The following is a 15,947-nucleotide window of genomic DNA, read 5'->3' on the forward strand; positions in this document are numbered from 1 at the left end:
CGAAGACCTGCAATTCACGTTTGATTTTATTGATTAACTTCAAGTTTGTGCACACTGACCAACGATCCGGAAATTAAGGCATTTTTCTCTCTTTGACAAGTGTTCGTCCAAATCCCAAGCCGACGGGTAAAAATTATCTCTGATCGCGTCGAACATAAACATGCACGCGAGAAGAGAAGGCCAAACAGAAAGCAGTCCAGTAAATCACCAACTTGAAAATCTATCTCAACGTGTAAAAAAAAAATACCCAAAACGATGTAACGATTGTAAATTACCGCATGAACGTCGCTTTAAATAAATCTCATTTAAACACAGGGAAATGTTTCCAGAAAGCACATTTGGCATCTGACGGCCAGTTTCCTGTGGTCTGAGTATAAAATGGGACCCACTTGATTATGCCCTTATTTTGGCTAAATACCAGCTGCGAGATTCAAAATATCAGTTTGAGTGCCATGCAAAGAACATTTGTCTGCAGCTGGGCAGGCGGGACGATGCAGTCTCCTAGTGTGTGCACCACAGGCCACTTGAAGGATTCTCCGAGGTAGCTCTGCGGGATCCTCTTCCGCGGGCTGTCGACTAAACAGTCCGGTTTGTATCGCTCTACGAGAGTTCCACGTGGATTATTTATCTCATTACATGATGCTGCAACAGGGTGGGCAACATGACAAAATAGAAAATGTAAAAAAAAACACCCCATAGGCTTGCCAAAGCAGTGCAGACATCATGCGAGCAGCTTCGGGAATTCGATGGGCACGCTTGGCGAATTTCTACAAGCGCGCCTCTCACAACGAACGTTTCCGGGTCACTGGTAGACCAGCTGGCAACGTTGACTAGCCCCAGCCACACGTATACTGGGCATGCTGTGCCAAGTGCAGAATACATTTTCCAGCTCGCTGACCTGGATAGACCCGGAATGAAATACAAGCCCTAGGTACGACAGCACTAACCTTGTTTGGCACATTAATGGAAGTGTCAAGAATGTGTTTCTGTTATGCTGATACACGTACAAAACAAGGGGGTGAATTAGTTCAATGCTAGGAAGGGGGCTAAATGGTTCAGTGCTAGGAAGGTCGTGAATGAAAATGCAATCCCAAAAACAAATGGCTCGTGTGGATATATTCCTAGGCAGGGTGTCCAAGGGCGTTACGACTCAACGTTGAGGCTTTAATAACAAGCAAAAATGCTTTACAGTTATCGTCAAGCACATGATTATGGTAATCCAGCGATATCACTGGCATATGCTGTTAGATCAACGCGTGCGAAACGTCACCGACAGCAAGGGTTTAAATTATCACGTGATATTTTCTAGCTCGCTGGTAAACTGGAGTAGAGGCACGTGACCAGTAGCAGCCTCAGCCGGAGTGCGAGGTAATGAACGAAGCTTCACACTAGCGTGGGACGAACAGAGGCAAGGGGTGTGTAGTCAGTAGATAACAGCTGCTCAGTTATATGGGTCGAGGTGTATTTTGAGTTCAGATGAAACCATTAACAACAAAAATTACCAGGTAAGGCCCACCGAGTTATGTAGCTCATTTCAAACCTGACCTAGCAGCAAATGTTTGCCCAACTGGCTTATCGTGTGGAAATTTGTGAAAGTCAAATCCTCTAAAACGCATGTTTCTAAAAGTGGAGGGAAAAACCGGAGGACCAGGAAAAAAACCACGCGATCACGGGGAGTACATGCAAACTCCAAATATACAGGTGTCAGGGTCAAGACTGAACCCAAAACCTCCTGCATACATGGCGAGGTAGTGAACAATTCACCCCCCACGGGTGCCCCAGTTGCTGAGCCCTTTCCACCACATGAGTAAACCGCAGTGTCACCGTGAGGCAGGCAAGCGCGTGCGCTAACCCTCCTTCCTGATAATGTCCCACACGCTTCCGGTTGCAGCACTCCTGGAAGTCACATGAACTCGTCGGAGTCGTTTCCATCCTGGACAGAAGGAGAAACAAAAACATCAACCCTGCCTCACTCACACAGCACCAGGGCTCAAACTCCAGCCCCCATGCTTCAATGCTGTCCACCTTGTCATGCCCACTAACCAGCCACGATCCACCTGGCACCAGCGAACAAGCCGATTTCATCGCTCCATCTCTGCGGTGGACGTACCTGTCTCGCATGTTTGCTCCTCTGGTTAGTCTTGACCACTGGCCTATCATCCCTTCTCGCGATGTGGCCTAGCCAAGGCCGCTCTTTCGACGGCCGATATGATGTGTCTAAACTTGCGTCATGTTCCCCAAATCCTTTGCGTTCCACCTCTCCATGCTGCTTTGCAAAATATTCAGCTTTTTTAGGGTAAATAATGGTACAATATATTAATCTCCCCTGCAATACTATTCACAAATGCACGCTTTTTCAAAGCGTTCCAACTCGGGTTGAAAGCACGACGCATTGGCGGCTGTCCTCACGTTTATCTGTGTCACAGCGCGGTCACAATAACTCTTGTAAAGATGCCCAAATATTAATAAAAATGTTATTTAAAGTAAAAATTCGTGTTACTATGACCGAAATACTCAATAGAAAAATCAAGAAAACTGCTGAAAGTGATACCTAAAACTAAGCGATAATAAAGCAGTGAAATTGGAGTGAGCATTCCGGCCAAGAAGATGATGTCACACACCATGCTCGCGTCTTCAAGACATGCATTCCAAGTGATTTAGGAAAAAAAGGCGTATGGCTCATCTTGCAATACAATAACAAGACTGACGTCGCAGTTGATGCCTGCACTTGCTCTCATCACAGAACGGTTCGTTACCTGGTTTGAGGTCATGTTCTCTTCTTTCATGAGTGCCGAGTAGCTCCTGAAAAAAAACAATCAGCGGCGTGTCAACAACAGGTGCTGTACAGCAATAACCACAAATATTACTTCCCCCATCAATCCATGCTGTTGACTTCCTGTCACGTTCAAGTCTGGGCTCAAGTATTTTCTCCCCTGCCTATGACTGCCCCTCTCTCGACACAACATGCCCAGTTTCTGTACAGCGCCTCGAGATGCGGGGGCATATAGAAGCTTCTTAAGTCCACATTGTGGTACAGATGTTGGGTGGAGTGGCGGCACAGTGGTTCGCTGCACTGCGAGTGAATTGGCGACCTTTCACTCCCTGCCACGGATAAACTTAAGTAGCTCGTGATATCCTAACTGGTCCTGGGTCGCCCCCCTTCATCAACCTGCACTGACTGGCATGGTGAAGTATGATCAAACAATCCCGATGACTGTCACGGTTGCAGGAGTCTGCATCCAGCAGTGGATTGACAGCAGTAAATTATTAACGTTTTACAACGAAGGTTGAAAGTAATTTTGCGTTAGCTATGTCCGTCTGCCTGTAGATGAGGCATGATAACTGTCATAAAGAGAATCCAATATGAACTCAATTTTAGTCAAAAGCTGTGTCGATATTAGGGGCTCACAATTCTGATCAAATTGATCAAAACAGTTGCCTAAAATGTAGTTATAAATATTAGGGTTAAAGGAATAATCCACGGGAGCAAAATGCTATGACGTAATTGCGTGCGACGCCATCGCCCTACGTCATGTCGTGTGATGCCACCTTGCTGTGTGGTTCGGAAAATACCATCATCCGTCACCATCATTACCAACCAACTGAAAACTTCCGACGAGGTCAATCGGACAATCTAAAAGGGTTTATGGAATCCATGGACGTGCGCGATTTGTATTCCTTGCAAATCGTATCGGGAGGGTGTCAGCTGTGGTACCGCAGCTCCTCCTGCTCCCTCTTCCTCCTCGTCTCTTCCTTCTCGTTGCGCTTCTGCTCCTGGAGTTGGGCCTTCTTCTCGCCGCGCTCCTCACGGTCCCTATCCTCGCGCTCGCTCGCCAGGTCCGGGAGCCGTTCATCCCGCGTGCGGTTCAGCCGGTTCATGATCTCGTTCACGCGCTTCTCCACGGTCACCGACCTCACCTGCCACACATCATCATCAACGTCGTAAGCGTCGTCGTCATTGTCCTGTACATGGGCACCTGATATCCATATTGTCTTGGATCGGGCACAACAGAATCGGTGCGTAGATATGGGCGTGAAGGCACGCTGACGTGGCGCCGTGCTGGCACGTGCGCCACCCCTACCGCACGTGACAGCCGTGCACATTGATGAGGAGTGTCCCTTACGACGGCCTGAAGGTGCGGTGAGAAGGCTGGGTGAACTAGACGAAGTTAGGGATGATCAAGTAGTTGAGCGACTTGGATAGTGACCTTTTACATCAATAGCAAGAAGATCATCACTGTCATCATCACTATCTAGACCAATGTGCATTGTGGGTAACAATGCGGCATTGGCACGGGGTTGGTGGCTGTTGCCAATAACGATATTGATGACTTTATGACAATAATGCTGATTATCATGACACTGAAACCCGAGAAGGGTTAATGAGGATCACAATGATGAGTCTTGATCGGTGTTTCTCAACTACCATTCAAGCGATCACCCATGATACAGCTTGCAGATAGCACCAAAGACAAAGTTCACCCATATAGCCTTAACATACTTTTGGGGCGAGTGCTGTTAGCGAGCACCTATGAAGACCGCCATGGCACACTCGGGCATCGGTGGCCAGCACCACGCCTGTCCGCCTTCGTCTTCCCAGTGGCGATGTTTACTACACACCGCACAAGGTACTCATTTGATGCCGAGTCGAACTAGGGGAGGCCCAGGACTCATTCAGATAATCGCCACTGGTGTTGACTGTGAGCGGGAATCGAACTGGAGTTGCCGAGTTCGTAGTGCAGCGCGCTAACCGCTACACTACTGCTACCTTTAGATAGCACCACAAAGACAAAGATCCCCCGTATAGCCTTAACAGACTATAGATAGCGCCACGTACTCACACACGCACTCACCTCCTTCTGCTTATGGAAGCCAACTTGCCCCACGTCCATGTCTGCCGTCTTCTTCAGGTTGCCCCAGGGCGTATAGACCACGGCGATGTTGTTCATTTTATTCCCTGCAACCACGGAGCGCCCGGGTTCATTCATTTAATCAGTTGTCCTTCCCCACACTTCCAATTAGCACGGTTGGCTACGTACGGTGCGAAAGAAGTTCAACATACATACGTACATCTATCCACTGCTGCTCCATCTCCCGTGTAGTGTTAGGGTGCCTTAAATTATCTCGCTCTCTTTATTGGCCACTCACCCTGGATGCTGTTGGCCTTCACGAGCTGAGCACAATCGATGAGCACTTCCGTGGGGATGTCATCCATGGTCTGACCCTGTGAGGGAGCAAGGGACAAAGCAATGTTCACAAAGTGCAGTGGTGCCTTGATGCATGAGCGTGGATTTATATCCCACCTCAGTTACGGACTCGGTCTATAAGACTGTTTCGTCTCACCCACAATGGGTGGTCAACCACCACAAACCACACTGCAGGTCACACTCTCACTAACACACTCACCCACTCACCACACTGCAGGTCACAACACTTCTCTCTCTGCTTCTTCTCTAACACTGCTCCACTTTGAAATTTCTATCGGCGTCTCTTTTCCCCAAGCTCTTATTATAATAACCAAGTTAAATTCAAGCAACGTGAATTGAACTTGCTGGCCACTTGATGTTTTGAGCCTTTTTTAAGCCTTTGGGCCTGTGGTTAGAAAATGTACTTTAAAAAATATGGCAAATAGGTTCCCACTTTGTAAGATAGGATTTTGTACATCCGGCCGGTCAACGCGATGGTGCGTCTTGGTTTTAATATCTTATCTTATTTTAACCCTAGTTTTCGTTTTATGTTTTACCGTTGTGTGCTCGGTCACTGCGGCTCATCTCTAACCTCTGCAGGCAACGTCGCCCCGCAGCACCTCAAATGACCTTCTGCTATAGATTATCTTTACTTTTAAGAGGGAAACCATTTCAAATTAGTTTTTTTTTTAATATCTCACCTTCTGCAGGCGTAGATACACGTGTGCTGAAGACAGCTTGTCCACGTGAAACCTGCGGTGCGGCAAATCAAGTGAAAAAGCGGAACTCCTAATCAAATGTAGTTACCATAATCGCGTGTGTGCATTTTGTTGTTGAATCCGAAAGCCACTTTCAAGTACGACACTGTGATATATTTGGTAAAATTATATTTTTATAACTTTACAAAAATAAAGTTACGACGAAAATGGGAGTGTTAAACACCTTCATGTGTTCTTACCAAACATCTTCAGGCCAGCCGTATTTAATAAGCTCCTCATCTGTGGCAGAAAAGGATTTGAAACTGTAAATTAACCTGTATAAGATGTGAAAATACAATACGTGAAATAATACAATTGCAGTCTCTTGTCAGTACAATTATAATAATGTAAACGTGTAACACGCACACTATTCACTCAGTCTCAAAGAGGGAGAACTACTCAAGTGGTGCGAGGAACCATACAAGTCGGCCGGCAGCAATGCGGCGATCCAGAGCCAACACAATTTCCCAAGCTCTACAGTCCTCTATATATACGAGGTGTTATCGATCAATTCACGAGTGTTTACATGATGGCTGAAGGTTTCCCCGCGTTGGTCATGGGGGTTGACTAAACTTCACCATGCTGGTCAGTCCGGGTTCGTGTAAGGGGGAGCCCAGGAACGTTGTTTCGGACTCCACTCACGACCAATGTTGGCCGTGGGTAGGAATTGAATTAAGGTTGCTGGGTTCATAAAAAGGGTCCCACTCTCTCGATTGTTGAGTCATTCTCTCGAGTAGACGCATCTGCCTTTGGTAGTTACTACACCTTTGGAATTTTTCGGGCGTTCCAATGCTCTTGCCGGAACACAACTCGCGATACCAACTGAATCTGATGGTGGGTGGCACACAAAAAAGAAACGAGCTTAACATCCCCGGGAAGGACAGCTCTCAGGCTGAACAGGGATGGCCACAGATACTCACTTTCGTACTTGTCCTTGCCCACGTAGATCGTGTATGGTGTCGAGCCAACTGTGAACAAAGGTAAGTTATGGGGTAATTCATGTACGCATTACTTTTCTTGTTTAGTTATTTTTCGACCAGTCTTATTATGATGGTGCTGTGGATGCAATGTGATGAGAAGAAGCAACAATTTGGAACTCGCAAAGCAGTGCATCCCCTCCTACTACTAGAAAATGGCATGCAAAAGCGGTTACCACAGAACTATTTTGAGATGTCTTCAAATTATCTCCAGTCCACACATTAGCGGGCAGCACTTCTCTACCTGCCCTGCTACGGAGGGTAATACTTCAAACAACACACACAGCCGTGTAAAAAAATCACACAGCCTCTGTGCATATGCTAACACAACAATTGGCACGGGCTTAAGAAGTGCATTGTGATCTTCTTGTGAGCAAATGTCATCGACTGTCAGAAGCCGCGATGCAGAGACAATTGTGGACCAGTTTCGTCCGTATGAAGACTCATCAGCACGGTAGAGTCACCAATGCTCGCTGCCGCAGACCCCGTGCCTCTGTTAAACCATACAGGGAAATGTTCCAATGGTGAGTGCGAGTGTGTGAATTGCAGTGTTTGGTAGCTCAGCACTGTGTGAATGAGACGCGAGTGTTGGTGATTGTTAGGGCGATTAGCTCACAACCCCGAATCTATGTAAACAAAAACGACCGAATGGGGGCTACCGTCCTCGATTAGGACTATTTCTGCATCGTCTGCCTTCAATCTTACACAACACTGTAATGCTGAAATTACTGTACCGTGCAGAATACAGTACATACTGTACTACAGTACGAGTCTTACATTAGTATTTACAGCACCGTTACAGCGAATTGTCTTTTACAAAACTACCTCTGCGTGATCGCCGTGTCATTAACCTCATTGTCACTGCTGTTACAAGATATGTTATTAGTCATTTAGCTTCGTATTGATTTGGACACCACTAAGCGTGACACAGCCTAATCGAGCAGGCCGCACGTACCGTTACTCACGAAATAAAACACCATCGCGACGCTCCTCCCCCCCGTTACCCTCGACACACGATCCCAATGTTGAACTCCCACGGAGATACTAAATAATATTCACGCTGTTCGGACGACAAATCTTTATTCACAGCTCGCAAACTAAATGACGTCTCTCATTCACAAACTCGGCGGCCGCGACACGCGAACTGGAATTCCCACTACGCACCGGCCACCCTCGATGCCGAATTGCGCGGGTGGGGGGGGGGTGTGGCTGCGACTCGTCACGTGACGGGCTAATAACGCACTGTGATTGGTCAGAGCCCTCCCCCCCCCTCCCTACTACCGCATTGACCAATGACGGCAAGAACATTGGCCAATGGACCCTTATCCGTGTTGTAAAATCTAATTATGTTATTGGCTCCTTCTGAAACTCTCAATGAACACGTGGTCCTGCTGCGGAGGGAGATGGTAGCAACGTGTTGGGTTGCTCGGTCAATGGCCTGCAGGGTCAACGGCGGCGTGGTGTATTCCGCAAATATGGCCCACTGTGAGGGCGGGCACAAGCCGGCGTGAGTAGGTTAAACGTTGAGTTTTATAAGGGTACCACGGGGTGACCAGTCCCTCCCCACCCAGCCCCACCCCTCCCACCCCCCACCCAGCCCCTCCCTCCCCCACCCAGCCCCTCCCTCCCCACCCAGCTCCTCCCTGCACGACGGACGGACGGACACAATAATCCCCTGTGGGCTGGTGTAACCAGGAGGTTCCTACCAGTAATATTTGTTTTGTGTGTGTACAGGGATAGTTTTGTGAAATAAAACATTATCTGCTTGTGTATTCTGTTAGTTATATAGCCCACACGCTTATTGTGATGTGATGCTTTCCTTCGTGGATTAATCACGGAACACATTTGGAAAATGAATCCCCTGTTAATTGGAATTGCATGGCCTTGTGTGAGTCTACCTTGTACAGCAAAGAGACAGCTGCCACTCGGGGTGCCCCAGGCGAGACCGCAAATGAATCATGGCCCCCTACTGACAGATTCACGTCTGTGCAGGTCGGGTGCTGAGTCACCTTGTGCCGGGCGCAGTGACGTCTGCCACGGGGGGTGCCCTATATGATTGTGTTGAGATGAGATGTGTGTGAAGGAATACAGACGCTGCACTGCCATGAAGTATGGCCACTCTATCAAAAACAGTAAAGTATGTACGAATCGAAAGTCAACGATTCTTCAAAAACAAGTCAGAAGTAACAAATATGAATCGATAATAATCGATCAATGCATGTAAGATTCGATACATCAATCGTGAGAACAAAAATCTATTACTCGTGATATACCGGCTTCAAAGATCAGTGCATGCAATGTATAAATAGGTGCATTAGTTTATATATTTAAGTGATTGATAGGTGAGGGAATTCATGAATTGATGGTTGAATGAATGAGTAGATTCTTAATTGGTGTGTAAATAAATAAGGCAGTTCATGAAATAATTAGTGATTTCCTCATTTGTAAATTGAACGGGAATGTGGGTGGATGAGTGGCTTAATTGGCGAACAGGTTTGTAAATTAATACATTGATTGATTGTGAACGCATAAGTACATTTAATAATTTAATGAGCCGTTCATGGATTAATCATTTCATGAGTGAATCAATCAGTTAATTGACTATTACATTTATGTGTGTAATTGATTACATCGATTACATTCGTAAACGGACGAGGGAATCAATTTAATTAATAGATGGGGTGAATAGATGGTATGAATGTATGGTAAGAATGAATGGAATGAATCGAAGGTATGAGCGCCTTGACCATTCAGCAAACGATTTGGAGTCGGCACCACCCAGCCAGGGAAGAGGCTTACGACTTGCCGTGTGATTGCAGCTATGAAGCCATCCCCACCCGCAGCCCCAATCAGCCGCCGCCCTCCCAGAGGAGATGGCCAAGAGCGGCAGGGAGGTTTTAATTGAGTCACCACCCCGTGAGATCCACCGCCGACCGCTCCGCGTAGGGCACGTTCAAGGTGTGCCCGATCAATTAATCAATATCTTAATTTATGAAATCAGGTGTGGCCCTGTCGAGATTGCGTGTCTCTTTAAAGTGTGGTCGTCTGGGTCACTGTTAAGTTGTGGGGGTGGGGTGGGGGGATTGCATTATTGTTTATTTGTGAATTTAATATTTGAAGCGTGAGTGTTTAATTGCCATTGTTTTATTGACTCGTTCTCTCACACAGGGTGGTGGTGGTGCACAGTTGGCTCCGTGAGTTCCCAATTAAAATTCGCTGGGCTCACGACATGGGAGGCCCATATAACATTCGCGAGTTAACCGATGGCTGAATTACAATATTGTTCAAAGCATCATCATATTGATGAATTGAAACGTGATGTTCCTATTGCTATCATCATCATCTTCACGATCACGCTGCTATACATACACTGAAATATGCTTCCAATTCGCGAGTCAAGCGTCGTACTAAGGACAGCCCCTCCTTCTCTCCACGGTCGTCGTGCCGGCCTTTGTTGCTTGCGAGAACCATCCCACTCATTATTTGCGCGCAACCCACGAGCACGGCCCTGACACAGCACGCGGCAGTGGCAACGCCAAGTTCACTTGCACATGTGGCACTCGTACAATGTGTGTCAGTGTGCCAGGGAGCCTCCGCTTACATTTACTCCCGCGCGCGTTTAGACGACGCACGACGGTCATCCTTTCCGACAATCGCCCCGCCAGCTCACAATCATCCTTTGTGTCCATATCGTGTATCGTGAGTGCTGCCTGTAAGCGAGATCACAAGTCTGAATGCGTTATCGTGGGTGGGGGTGGGGTGAGTTGGATGTGGGTGTGGTGAGCGGGGGTGGGATTTTGGAAACATGACAGATTTGAATGTGTTTGATTATATCGGTGGATGGGGCGATGGTTGGATAGGTGAATTGGTGGTTGGATAGGTGGGTGGGGAGAAGTGTGGTTTAGTGAGTAGGTGATTGGGTGAGTGGTTGGGTGAGTGGTTGACTTGGGTGATTGATTGGATGGGTGAGCTGGTAGTAACAGATTTTACAGGTCCTAATGTATAATTGTGGCTGGGTGGATGGTGACTTGGCGTATTGGGTGGAAGGGTGGTTTCGCTGGGTTGATGAGTGAGTGGCTGGGTGGTTAGCTGGGTGGTTGAATGGCTGGATGAGTGTCTGGCTTTGCGGTGGAGAGTAGCTGGGTGGGTGGGGGAGCGGCGGTGTCAGGGAGGGTTGGGGCGGCCGCTGGTTGGCTGTTGACGCATGATACAGCAGTAGCAGGAGCAGCAGCAGCAGGAGCAGCATTAGCAGCGGGCAGCCCTCTGTAGAGCGCGTCTCCATGCACGCAGCTGCTGCAGACAACGAGAGGCAACAACAGCAGCAGCAACAACAGCAGCAGCAGACAGCTTTCATTTGTAGCGAAATGGGCCCCTTCACGGACATCAAGGTAAGATCCACCCACACATTCTGCCAGCCACAAATAATCCCGTACGCTCATTGATGCAGGCAGGCTGTGTCTATCTGCAGCTTTGTCTCTCCGCAGCTTTGTCTCTCCGCTATTCTACGTCTCCGTGTCTTTACTGTCTGGGTACCTGTCTCTGTGCCTGCTCTCTCCGGGTCTCTCTGCCTCTACGTCTGCCCGTGTCATTTTTCTCTCAGTCATTCTGTGTTGTCTGTCTGTGTGCGTGCGTGTGTGTCTCTGTCTCGTTGGCTGCTCGTGACTGTCACCGCCTCCGTCCATCTCTGACCGTGTCTCTGTGTCCTTGTCTGTTTCTCTGTCCACCACCACGCGATCTATCCGTGCGCATCACGGAGGCCTGCGGCGGGGAATGATGGTGCAAAGCTGGGACGACGATTCGTGCGGTGCTGTAATGATGTCATGCGCGCGCGTGTGTGTGAGTTTGTCGGTGTGACACTCAATATCGCGGTGATTTCACGATTGCCTATCGTCATCATCGTTAGCCATGATCGATCCGCTGCTGGATTAAGGCCGCCTCCCCAAGCTGTCGCCATCCATCACGATCCTGCGATGCGACGATCAAACCGGCATCTGCACGCGAGCCGATCCCATCGCTCCGTCTCCGCGGAGGACGTTCTCTTTGGCACGTTCCCCCCTTTGGCTGCTAGTGCTTCGCGTCGTGTTGCTTGTAATCATAACCACAATCGGACAGGTTCAATCCACTGCTGAGTTAACCTCCACCACCACCGAGCCGTGGTCGTCGCCCACGACCTTGCGATGTAACAATCCACCCGGCACCTGGTCACGAGATGATGTCATAGCTCCATCTCCTATGCGAAGGCACGTCCATACATACTGTACACAAATATGTTTGAAATAAATGATGAGGCTAATTTACAGCCTTCTGCCGATCCACAGAAGGCTGTAAAAAACGAACGTGTAGAGAGATTAAAATTAACGTAGGTGGTAGAGCGGTGGCGCAGTAGTTAGCACACTGCGCTATAAACCCTGTGAACTGAGATCGATTCCCGGCCACGGCTAACATCAATGGCGCACGATATCTGAACCGGTCCTTGATCCCCACGCTTCATCGACTCGCACTGACCACCGTGGGGAAGTATGGTCACACATCTCCCATGGCGTCAAAGGGCATTCATCCAGCAATTGATGAGAACAGGACTTCACATTATTATTAAAGAAACAGACAAACATAACGTTAATTATTCTTGGTTCTTTCGATAAAGTCACGTAGAAGGTAAATAATAAAATAAAATAAATATTGCTTTTATATATTTTTTCTTTTATTATTTCCCTTCTACGTGACTTTATCGAAAGAACCAAGAATATGAATCCCTGCAGTCACGAAAGCTTTAAATCAACATTTATGACGTTAATTATCAAGAATACATCATTAACATTTTAGTGCATCGGCACGTGTTGGTGATGTTGTTTGCTGACAATCCTTGGACCGGTTTCGACTTATCTGAATCATCAGCAGGGTTGGTGCCTTGAAACCAAGGTGATATGGGCTTGCTGGTTGTAGCGGGACCCGGTGGGTCTGTACTGCGTGCATATTAACAATGACCTACATTCACATTTAAATAATTTGGTGATGCTGCGTTGGCGCAGAAGCACAAACCACAACGACACAAACTCAACACATCCGTCAAAGGCCCTTCCTAAAGATATGAGGCGACGCTTCGGGCAATGTGCCTTGTTAATGAGACACATTATTGAGATACATTACCTCAATATAAACACTCGTAAAGAATTGTCAGGGTCATCATAGCTAGCAGGAACAGGAGGACATCCATCAGCATGTCAATAAAGATAAACTCAGGGATATTATCATAATTTATATAATCATATGTAATAATCATCTATAATAATCGTCAACCCATCATCATCACCACCATGGTCGTCAGTAACACATCATCAGCAGTCGTGCGAGGGCCACTGAAATATTCCTGGAGGCTCGATGCAAAATACTAGGATGAGACCCCGGGTGAGGATTCCTCGGATCTGATGCTCGAGTAAATTGGCTCCACCTGTGTGAGCTCGTGTGTGTGTGTGTTGGCTCGTGTGTCTGTGTCCGTGTGTGAGCGTGTGTGTCTGTGTATGTCTGTGTGAGCTCGTCTGTCTGTGTGAGCACCTGTGTGTGTGTCTGTGTGAGCACCTGTGTCTGTGTGTGTCTGTGTGTGCTCGGCTGTCTGTGTCTGTCTGTATGTGTCCGTGTGTGTCTGTGTGAGCGCATGTGTCTGTGTGTGTGAGCGCCTGTGTGTGTGTGTGTGTCTGTGTGAGCGCGTGTGTCTGTGTGTGTCCGTGTGTGTCCGTGTGTGAGCGTGTGTGAGCGTGTGTGTCTGTGTGTGTCCGTGTATGTATTTTTGTGTATGGGTGTATGTGTGCGAAAAGGTCTCTAAGGTGCAGGTTAGAGTACAGGGCAGATAGACAGCGAGTGATGGCTGTTCAGCAGTCTTATGGCCTGATGGTAGAAGCTGTTTCGGAATCTGTTGGTCCGAGATCCGATGCTCCTGTACCATCTACCAGACGGTAGCAGAGTGAACAGTCCGTGGCTTTTAATTGAATGGGGGCATCACGAATACAGCAACTAAGGCGTCATAATCGGCAGCAAGATCATCATCAGCAGCAACTTCAATGTTAATCATCATATCATGCTCATCGACGGCAGAAACTAAATGATCGTCATCGGCTGAGTAAATTATCATCACTTATGAAATGAATGTCGGTAACTCACCACGGGCCTCGTTAGCGAGGCAATGAGCCTCTGATAGGGATGCGAGATTGCGCGGAGCGGGAGGGATGAGTGACGGTGCCAGGGCTGGGTGGCAGTGGGGGTTGAGGGGGAGACGGGGGGCGCTGCGCTGGGTCGTGTTCACATGGGAGGGAGAGGGGACCCAGTGCTCACGCGTTGCCACCGCCCCAACCACTCGCTTCATGTTGGAGGCGGCCTATGGGACGTCCAGGATAAGTGTCGATTCTTGCGACCGATATCAGCCAGAGAGAACGACAGAGACGCACAGACATGATCCCTCATGGAAGCCTTCGATCCGTGACGCCTACTCCACTAGACCAACCCCCCCATCTACTCTCCTTTGCCCCCCGCCCCCCACCAACTACGCCCAGGGCCAGAAGTCCCAGTCGCGATCTTGTGCTGGGTCATCGCGGAGCCGCATTCCTCGCCTGGTTTCCCGGCACAGCCCTGATGGTCCTGATGAGGGAGGGGGCACGGCCACAGCCTCCTCCACCCCGGCCACACCGTCCACCCCGTCCACCCCGGCCACCCCGGCCACACCGGCCCAGGTCCCGGGTCTCCCCGGGCCACCGGAGCGCTCGCGGCGCCGAGAGCAGCGCAGCGGCTCCTCCCAGTCCGGTGAGCGCCGGTGGCTTCAGCGGTGGCGTGGATATCGAGTGTGCAGGCTGTGCAACTGCGCCGAGTTCCACGGACTGGAGGGGGGTGGGGTGGGGGTGCTGGGCTACAAAGAGGATGAATCCCCCCCCCCCCTATCCTCCTCCCTCTTTCCCTCCTCCCTTCCGTGGGCTCCGGTGACGAATTGGATAGGGGACCACCTTTAATTCCGAGCGCCGAGGGCTCATGCCAACCACACCCCTACGCAGGAGGCGTGTAAACAAATTGGCACGGATCGCCCGTGCAGACGGACCGGGTGCCGATCGGGAGCATCGATTAAGAGGCGCCGGAGAGCAGCGGCAAGCCCGTCGCCTCCACCGAGACGGTGCCAGACCACGGCACGAGCATGACGACAGCAGAGGCTGCCAGGCGCTTCAGCCGGGACTGTGCTGCGCCATGCTCCGCGAGCAGCCTCGCTCCCTCACTCGCTCACGTGACCGTCGCCTGCCCTCCACGTGGGTGGCGCTTCGACGTAGGGCGCCGCGGTCGCTGCAGGGCGCTGCCTGCGAAATGGTTCCGCGACTGTGATGATTGTTGTCTTGTCTGAAGCTGACGGGAACGAATGCTGGTCCCGGTTCAACGTTGGTACCGCCACCTCAAGGGGGAGAACAGGGGGGGAGAACGGGGGGGAGAACAGAGGGGGGGGGGGGAGAACAGAGGGGGGGGGGGGGAGAACAGAGGGGGGGGGGGGGGGAGAACAGAGGGGGGGGGGGGGAGAACAGAGGGGGGGGGGGAGAACAGAGGGGGGGGGGGGAGAACAGAGGGGGGGGGGGAGAACAGGGGGGGGGGGAGAAGAGAGGGGGGCAGAACAGAGGGGGGGGAAACAGGGGGGGGGGAGATACAGAGGGGGGCGGGGAGGTACAGAGGGGGGAGGGAGAACAGAGGGGGGGGGGGAGAACAGAGGAGGGGAGGGAGAACAGAGGAGGGGGGGGGGAGAACAGAGGAGGGGGGGGGGAGAACGGAGGGGGGGGGAGAACGGAGGGGGGGGGGGAGAACGGAGGAGGGGGGAGAACGGAGGGGGGGGGGGAGAACGGAGGAGGGGGGGGAGAACAGAGGAGGGGGGGGGAGAACGGAGGGGGGGGAGAACGGAGGGGGGGGGAGAACGGAGGGGGGGGGAGAACGGAGGGGGGGGGGGAGAACGGAGGGGGGGGGGAGAACGGAGGGGGGGGAAACGGAGGGGGGGGGAGAACAGAGGAGGG

General features: G+C 50.1%; 2 protein-coding genes across 3 annotated transcripts; one reads left to right on the plus strand and one right to left on the minus strand.

The window, feature by feature from the left end:
* Positions 1-8: 8 nt before the first annotated feature.
* Positions 9-8,097, minus strand: CCDC25 (coiled-coil domain containing 25). 2 transcript variants are annotated; one of them, XM_061569296.1, is made up of 9 exons: positions 7,877-8,097; positions 6,865-6,912; positions 6,145-6,184; positions 5,888-5,939; positions 5,149-5,224; positions 4,854-4,957; positions 3,716-3,918; positions 2,757-2,802; positions 9-1,933 (listed from the first exon to the last, which is right to left on the minus strand). In XM_061569296.1, the coding sequence occupies exons 1-9, from the start codon at positions 7,899-7,901 to the stop codon at positions 1,904-1,906; spliced, it is 624 nt and encodes a 207-aa protein (XP_061425280.1). In that variant the 5' UTR covers positions 7,902-8,097; the 3' UTR covers positions 9-1,903. The 2 variants fall into 2 exon arrangements, with proteins under 2 accessions (XP_061425280.1, XP_061425281.1); XM_061569297.1 differs by having other exon boundaries at positions 7,887-8,096.
* Positions 8,098-10,944: 2,847 nt separating this feature from the next.
* On the plus strand, positions 10,945-15,185 carry LOC133353232 (TATA-box-binding protein-like). Its single transcript, XM_061569317.1, has 3 exons — positions 10,945-11,309; positions 14,466-14,712; positions 15,160-15,185. Exons 1-3 carry the CDS (start codon positions 11,202-11,204, stop codon positions 15,183-15,185), a joined length of 381 nt encoding a protein of 126 aa, XP_061425301.1. The 5' UTR covers positions 10,945-11,201.
* The last annotated feature ends 762 nt before the right edge of the window (positions 15,186-15,947 follow it).

Source organism: Lethenteron reissneri, chromosome 43, assembly GCF_015708825.2.
Source record: "Lethenteron reissneri isolate LAM-NWPU_2019-01 chromosome 43, ASM1570882v1, whole genome shotgun sequence".
NCBI classification, from domain to species: Eukaryota; Metazoa; Chordata; class Hyperoartia; order Petromyzontiformes; family Petromyzontidae; genus Lethenteron; species Lethenteron reissneri.

What these genes read in the sequence shown, in the direction of transcription:
- CCDC25 (XM_061569296.1), bottom strand. Translation starts at nt 7,901, where the DNA reads ATGGTGTTTTATTTCGTGAGTAACG. An exon ending in GTTTTATTTCGTGAGTAACG is followed by an intron (nt 6,913 to 7,876) that starts GTACGTGCGGCC and finishes CTTTGTTCACAG; the next exon opens with TTGGCTCGACACCATACACG. An exon ending in GGCTGGCCTGAAGATGTTTG is followed by an intron (nt 5,940 to 6,144) that starts GTAAGAACACAT and finishes GCCGCACCGCAG; the next exon opens with GTTTCACGTGGACAAGCTGT.
- LOC133353232 (XM_061569317.1), top strand. Translation starts at nt 11,202, where the DNA reads ATGCACGCAGCTGCTGCAGACAACGAGAGGCAACAACAGCAGCAGCAA. An exon ending in GCCCCTTCACGGACATCAAG is followed by an intron (nt 11,310 to 14,465) that starts GTAAGATCCACC and finishes AACTACGCCCAG; the next exon opens with GGCCAGAAGTCCCAGTCGCG. An exon ending in CAGCGGCTCCTCCCAGTCCG is followed by an intron (nt 14,713 to 15,159) that starts GTGAGCGCCGGT and finishes CTCCGCGAGCAG; the next exon opens with CCTCGCTCCCTCACTCGCTC.